Below are 8364 nucleotides of genomic sequence, written 5' to 3' on the forward strand. Positions count from 1 at the left end.
GTAGCTGGTTAATTGCTCACTGCATTGAGGAAAGATGTTTAGTTTCCAGTTTTGAAGAAATCATGGTTTATCTGTCATGCATTCAACAAATTATGTTTACCATGCTGATTGAATCATGCTTACCTCAATCCTCTAGGTGGGTTTGTTTTCATCCAACATTTTTTAATTGTCTTGGAAGCTTATATGAGAAAGGAAAACTGGTTACAGATCAAAAGTAAAGTTTACATTCCTTTAGAAAAAGGGGATTGATGAGATATTGTAACAGATGGTAGGTTCTGGGGCTAACTATGGATATTCTTGGTGTGTAGGTAAAGAAGTTGAATGTTAGATGGGGGAAAATAGGAATAAAAACTACTGCATTCTTTAAACCTGCATTTTTTTCTCCTTGCTACTCAGCATATGGCTCAACTCCTAATCCAAAATTACAAGACTGAATGTTTTCCTTCTTCTCAGGACGTATATCAGAATGTGATAGCATAGATATGTCATTTCCCAAATACTTAATCATTCATATATTATGAAAATAGTCATTTCATCTATTTGTTTACCACAGCAATAAATCCCTAGGAACAACTGCATAGATTGCATAAAAATGTCTACATCATTTTAACTAAATGCCAAGTGTGGCTCTGATAAGGTAAATGTTACCTGATTGGTGGAATATAATAGGATAATCACAATAGAATACCTTTCTTATGTTGAATGTACTGCTCAGACATCTGTCCTTCTGCAAAATCCAGGCATGCTATCACTTTGTTCATTACAGTTCTCTTTACCACAGCCAAGGAAATTTGAAAGCCACTAACTTCGCTGATCACTTCCAGCTATTTCTTGTTGCTGTCCAGGAAAAGCTTCCTGCACCACAGTTTCTTCATGGTATTTTTAACTTCAGCATTCCGTAGGGTATAAATCATAGGATTTAGCATAGGGGTGATAATAGTGTAAAACACAGCCACCATCTTATCCTCTGTGAAAGTCACATCAGGGCGCATATAGGTAAAAGTACAGGGCACAAAGAAGATGATGACCACAGCAATATGGGCACCACAGGTAGAAAGAGCCTTGCGCCTGCCTTCTGCTGACTGCTTCCTCAGAGACACCAGAATGACAGTGTAGGAGATCAGCAAGATGACAAAACTGCCCAGTGCAATGGTCCCACTGTTAGCTGTCACAAGATTCCCAATGAAGTGTGTGTCTGCGCAGGCAAGTTTCAACACAGGGTGGACATCACAAAAGTAGTGATTGATTTCATTGGGTCCACAGAAGGGGAGCTGGACAACCAGAGACACTGGGATTATGGTATGCACGAACCCACCCACCCAGGTGCCCAGCAAGATTTTATTGCATCTCTCCCTATCCATGATGGTCATATAGTGTAGAGGCTTACAGATGGCCACGTAGCGGTCAAAAGCCATGACAACAAGGGTGAAGATCTCTGTGCATCCAAAGAAATGAACCCCAAAGAGTTGTAATATACATCCTGCATAGGAGATTCTTTTCTTCTCTGCAAAGAGATCAAAAATCAGCTTGGGTGCTGTAACTGATGAATAACAAATGTCCACAAAAGATAAGGAATTGAGAAAGAAATACATGGGTGACTTCAAAAGATTGCCCAAGCAGATGGTCAGCATGATGAGCAGGTTTCCTAGAAGAATGACTGTGTAGAAGAAGGAGAAAACCACTAGACACACTTCTTCAACTACTAGGTCTTGAGTAAGGCCCCAGAAAATGAACTCTGTCACATTGTTTACCTTTTCCATAGAGTGAGTGTAACAGGCCTTGAAGACAAACTACCTGAAAGATAAACACCAGAAAGACAATTGTCCTTTATTTTCTTTTCGGAATAAGTGAATACAATCCTATAAAATGTGTATGTATACACACATATGAATTAGGAATAATACAATTATATCACTTGCAGGGGAAGGGTTGGATCTGGAGGCATTCTGATTAAACAGAATTCTTGACATTTTCTAAAATGTCCCATTTTTACACATACACACACACACACACAGAAAGAGAGAGAAAGAGTCAGATAGAGAGACAGATACACAGAGAGAGACAGACACACAGAGAGAGAGAGAGAGAGAGAGAGGGAGAGGGAGAGGGAGAGGGAGAGAGGATCCACTTGAAAGTCTATCCTTTAGAGTTCTATATGCATGGACACATCCTGCTCTGTGAAACTCCTATACTCTTACCAATCTTTTTCAACAATGCTATGCATTTTGTTTCCAGTTTAGAAAAACTATAGTTTTCATCTGATCTCTGTGTTGCAACTCTTAGAATTGCCTCTATGTTTAATTTCCTGGGGCCTTAGAAGAAATAATTAGAGGAATCATAATGGTCATTGTTACATTAGGAATATAAATATTCAGAATGTGACATATGCTCCTCCTATACTATGTCTTTCCTGTTTTACTTCTACTAAAACAAGAAATATAGTTTTCTACTGACAAAGCACTTCACTTTAAGAGAACTCTCATACCAGTATTAGACAAGTGCAAGTCTTGTTGCCAATTCCACTTTAGAATAAGTTGACACCTATACATGAACTCAGGATCTATTACTCAAGTAGGGAGACAAACAGTGTGAAGCAGAGTGCTTCTAATGCTCATGTCAAAGAAATTCTTCTTGACTTCTCTGATCATTGGAACGTTATAATGTCTCACTGCCTTTTCTAATGAGTGGCACTTTTGAAACTCTTATTTGTTCTACCCTAGCTCATCGTTACAAACACCTATACTTTATGAGTTTATTATCATCTTAACTTTATTTTTATTAGCTTCTTAGATCCTTTACATGATTAAAATATAGTAGTCAAGTTGTTTTACTGATTTCATCAAATAACCTATATTCATTATAGAAGAAAATAATCTCACCAGTCTTTTCAAGGCTTGAGTCTTGTTTATTTTCCTTGTTCTTAAGATAATTTGCCTGCATCCATCCACAGCAAAACGAGTGTGACGAGTGATGATTTTGTGGAAGAGGAGCTACAGGGAATGCCTGATTCTGAAAGTCAAAGACTAGTAAACATTGTTCTCCTTCTCTGGGTTCTCTGAATGGCTGAAATCTGCCATTTCCTACTAGTAGTTTTGGCAATAAAGATTCTTAGCTCTACTTATAAAGACTCTTTCATAGGAATGATGCAATATTGTAGTTACCTTAGGGAAAGCCTTTTCTCAGCCTTCTGGATTAATAATGCCCAAATCCCATAGTTGTCTATGAGATTCTGTTTACATTTCAGTTATTTGTAAGTAAAAATGATGTGATTCCTTTGAAACTCAACTGACTCTTCAATTTAGGACCATAACCCTAACTCACAGCAATTTAATGAACAATTGGCATGACTCTGTATATTTTTTTTTAAATAATGACCTTCCCCATATATATTTAGTAGAATCATAACAGCTCAAACTTTCTCTGATCTAGAGAGAATAACTCTGATACATGAAAATATTTTATTCCATGGACTTATTTAGTCTTCCAGCCTTTCCATATTGTATAGTGTTTTGACAAGATGGTAGGAATAACCGGTTACAATCATCATTGATGAAAATTCTGGAATTAAGTCTATCCACATCTAGCCTCATGAACTTGTTTCTCAAAAACAAACAAACAAAAAAAACAAACAAACATGACAACTAGCACCAAATCGTTATTATACAAACCATGAGTTTTTAGTATGGCTTGGTAACAGCCTTAACTTAACTTTCTGATTCTAGAGATGTAGAGGCAATATGTACAAGTGTACAAGGTGTAGAACTGGGAGTTCATAATTATTAAAATGAGCCAATTAAATTAATAAAACTATGTGCAAGTGAACATTGGGAGATCAGATTATTAAGTGAATTATTCAATTAATAAAACTACCAAATGTTCAGGGTAAAGTTCTTTGAAAAGCCACAGAAAATGGATATTAGAATAAGTATACAACTTGAGCTATATTTGGTAGACAAAGACTCCATACACATGAGACAACCAAAGATTTCACACTGACCACTCATAGGAAGAAATTGACATTAGATGCCTGGGTAGATTTACTTCTACCTTCTCTTTATTGATTGCCAACTAACAGTTAATAAAAGACAAATATAACATGTTAAGGTAGGCTGGTGAAAGATCTGTCTAGTCTTTGAAGAAGTAAGATAGTCAGTTTCTCAAAAGATGGAAGTCTAATTTGGGAATAGAGAATATATTTGACATCCAAGTCAAAAGAAGAGCATTGTCCTCTAAGGACTTGTAAGGATGAGGCAGTAGGATGGTGAGTTTTCTGGCCAGTCTGCACTACATCGTGGATTTATGGCTAACCTAAGCTACATATACAAACCCGGTATCGGAATCCAAAACCAGCTAACAAAGCAAAACAAAATTACATTCAGCATGCATAAATGATAATATGTTATAGATATACAGTATAAAATGTCAACCATCACAGATTAATCAGCACATCCATTCTCACATTTAGTTGATACATATGTCTATTGCATGTGTAGGTATGTACATATACAGACATCCAGCTTCTTAATTCGATACCTTTTATTTCAACTCAGGTACTCTTTATTTAACACCACCATGTGTGTAGAAAGGAATCGTATGAAAACATTAGGGAAGCTGAAATAAAGCTTTTATGGTTCTTTGCATACCCCACACAGAGTGAACAGTAATAAATTTTACCCCATATATGTTCATTTCTCCATGCTTTCCTCATTTAGACCCTTCCACACTGTGAATTTACACACAACATGTGTGGATTCATGAAGACTTCACTGGCATATAGTTTGGCCAGAGTGATTTTGGATCATCAAGTTTAATGATGTTCTACAAATATCCCTCTTCAACTCATGATTGCACAAAAAGTTAATACTCTTTTATCTGTCTTTCTTTAAGATTTGGTTCCATTACTCTAAGTTGGACTTCATTCTACCTGTGGTGGCCCAGGTATGCTCTAGATAGTGTTTACTTTTCAAGTGCATAAAATGGCAGTGCTAATTTACTCTACATTCATAGATGGTTGTGTTACACAAGTACTGGTGAGGTGTCCTCACTCCTAAACCGCAAAGTACTTTAATTCTGAAACCTCATACATGTGAGAAAAGTTTCAATTTTGAGAGTGTGTGTGAATGACAAAGATTATGTCTTGTGGAGGCAATGTGAAGGCTATGTTTAAACAAACAGTTGACCATTGCTTAGAAATGTGTGTACAGTAGCTTGTCTATATCTCTACAAGACAGTATACTAATCCTAACATAGAGGCTAAAGGAAGAAATGTTTTATGCTTAGTGCACTATTACATAAATTACTTTTTTCAACAGGAAAGGATGAAGGGTTCCTACATTTGCAATCATGGAGAATATAAGCACAGCCATTCCTTGCGATAGCAGATCTTGAACCCTGCAGGGCTGGCTGTCAGTGTTGTGACCTGCAGCCATGGAATACAATGCTCTTATTGTTGAAACTTCTCACCAGTGCTGTGGAGAGTCTGAGTTTTCCTGATGTTTGGTCATGTCCTTTCAAGGAGTCCAAAGGGAATCTCTGAGCTCCTCTAATGTGGATTAGCTCACAGGAAATTCAGTGAGGACGTATAAGTTTATGCAGTCGCTGAGAGAAACGCAGGCACTCTTTGATACAATATACTTTATTGTTCATAAGAAATTTGAAAAGGCACGAATTAGGTACTTGCTACTTTGCCAAAGACATAGACACACAGTTATTTCCTGTGACGTTTCCAGAAAAAAATAGTCCCAAAGTGACATAAATGATGAATCCAATTTGACAAGAATTGATCTAATATTCACATTAAAAATAAACCTAATAACCATACATAAGGAAACTAATACCAGCCATGTATGCATTGCTAAATCTGGACAATAACCATGCAGTATTACAGTTCTCAGGTAATGCTAATAGGGTCATTCTAAATTCTAATCCAATTCATTTGTAGCTTAAAAAATAAAACTGATGGGCCTGGGGATTTAGCTCCATGATAGAGCACTTGTCTGGCAAGTTTAAGACCCTAAGTTCAGTTCTCATCGATGGAATAAAAAAGTGTTTAATTTTGTGAATGTCCTAATATGACATACCATCTGAAAACCTTCCTTTCTCTCAATAATGCTTGCATGCTTTCAACTCAAAACACCAACATGGATAGAGGCAGCAATGACGCTCTAAGATTTGGGGATGTGAAAATGTGAGAGAACCACAGTTATACACTTGCATACATAAAAATAAGCCTGCCTTGAGGCTCGTGGTGAAGAATAAATCTAATAGAAGGAAAGAGCCATTGTCCACAATAGTGTCTTTGCAATGCATAGTTGGAAACAGAATTACTTAGGTCCAGTGACCTGTAATTCACTCATGGCATTTAGGAAAGATGTTTAGTTAAAACATTGAAAGAATTATGATTTTCTTGGCATGGATTTCTACACATTGTATTTGCCCTGATGAATGAGTCATGGTTACCTTTAGCCACTAGGTGGGCTTTGTGCATCCAACTACTTTTTAAAAAAAATCATTTTGGAACTTTACATGAAAATTGAAAACTGGTTACAGATCAAAAGTAAAGTTTAGATTCATTTAGAAGAAGGAGATTCATAAGATGTTCCAACCACAGATATCCTCCATGTGTAACCAAAGACATTCAACGTTAAGGCCGAGGTGAATATATGTATGAAAGCTATCATGCTCTTTAAGCCTTCACTTTGTCTCTTTGCTATTCAGCATATGGTTCAACTCCAAATGCAAAATTATAAAACTAAATGTGCTGTTGTCTCTAAGGATTTAATATCAGAATGAGCTAACACAGATATGTTCTTTCCCAAGTAATCATTTATTCATCATATAAATATACATTTAATCAGCATAAAAACCGCAGGAACAAAATTCTAGTAATAACTAAATGCATGTCATAAAATGTCTGTACCATTTTACCTAAATAGAAAATGCAGGTCTGATGATATAAGCATCACTGATTTGTGCAATAGTATAATAGGATAATCACAATAAAGAATACCTTCCTTAGGTAGAATATGGTGCTCACACATTTGTCCCTCTGTAAAATCCAGGCATGCTATCACTTTGTTCATTACAGTTCTCTTTACCACAGCCAAGGAAATTTGAAAGCCACTAACTTCGCTGATCACTTCCAGCTATTTCTTGTTGCTGTCAAGGAAAAGCTTCCTGCACCACAGTTTCTTCATGGTATTTTTAACTTCAGCATTCCGTAGGGTATAAATCATAGGATTTAGCATAGGGGTGATAATAGTGTAAAACACAGCCACCATCTTATCCTCTGTGAAAGTCACATCAGGGCGCATATAGGTAAAAGTACAGGGCACAAAGAAGATGATGACCACAGCAATATGGGCACCACAGGTAGAAAGAGCCTTGCGCCTGCCTTCTGCTGACTGCTTCCTCAGAGACACCAGAATGACAGTGTAGGAGATCAGCAAGATGACAAAACTGCCCAGGCTGATAGTCCCACTGTTGGCTGTCACAAGATTCCCAATGAAGTGTGTGTCTGTGCAGGCAAGTTTCAACACAGGGTGGACATCACAAAAGTAGTGATTGATCTCATTGGGTCCACAGAAAGGAAGCTGGACAAGCAGAGACACTGGGATTATGGTATGCACGAACCCACCCACCCAGGTGCCCAGCAAGATTTTATTGCATCTCTCCCGGTCCATGATGGTCATATAGTGTAGAGGCTTACAGATGGCCACGTAGCGGTCATAAGCCATGACAATAAGGATGAAGATCTCTGTGCATCCAAAGAAATGTACCCCAGAGAGTTGTAAAATACACCCTGCATAGGAGATTCTTTTCTTCTCTGCAAAGAGATCAAAAATCAGCTTTGGTGCTGTAGATGAGGAAAAACAAATATCCACAAAAGATAAGGAATTGAGAAAGAAATACATGGGTGACTTCAAAAGATTGCCCAAGCAGATGGTCAGCATGATGAGCAGGTTTCCTAGGAGAATGACTGTGTAGAAGAAGGAGAAAACCACTAGACACACTTCTTCAACTATTGGGTCCTGAGTAAGGCCCCAGAAAATGAACTCTGTCACATTGTTTATGTTTGCCATGGGTTGAGTGTAACAAGCCTTAAAAGCAGTTCAACTACCTGAAAGATAAACACCAGAAAGACATTGCCTTTTTTCTTTCATAAAAACTGAACATAATCCTGTAAAATATGTACACACACACACACACACACACACACACACACACACACACGGAATAGTGCAATGATGTCTCTTGCAGGGGAATGAATCTGTCTGGAGGAATTCTGATTAAATCAGATTTCTAGAAATTTTCTATACTTTTCCACTGATGACTATGATCTACTTGGTTGTAGGTATCATATAG

At 37.3% G+C, this 8364-nt stretch overlaps 2 protein-coding genes across 2 annotated transcripts; both read right to left on the reverse strand.

The window, feature by feature from the left end:
- Positions 1 to 824: 824 nt before the first annotated feature.
- On the reverse strand, positions 825 to 1763 carry LOC125361848 (olfactory receptor 4S2-like). Its single transcript, XM_048360447.1, has one exon. It carries the CDS (start codon positions 1758 to 1760, stop codon positions 825 to 827), a length of 936 nt encoding a protein of 311 aa, XP_048216404.1. The 5' UTR covers positions 1761 to 1763.
- A 5382-nt stretch (positions 1764 to 7145) lies between these two features.
- LOC125361829 (olfactory receptor 4S2-like) lies at positions 7146 to 8081 on the reverse strand. The gene has a single exon (XM_048360431.1). It carries the CDS (start codon positions 8079 to 8081, stop codon positions 7146 to 7148), a length of 936 nt encoding a protein of 311 aa, XP_048216388.1.
- Between the last annotated feature and the right edge of the window lie 283 nt (positions 8082 to 8364).

The sequence above is a fragment of the Perognathus longimembris genome, chromosome 13 (genome assembly GCF_023159225.1).
Source record: "Perognathus longimembris pacificus isolate PPM17 chromosome 13, ASM2315922v1, whole genome shotgun sequence".
In the NCBI taxonomy this organism is placed as follows: domain Eukaryota; kingdom Metazoa; phylum Chordata; class Mammalia; order Rodentia; family Heteromyidae; genus Perognathus; species Perognathus longimembris.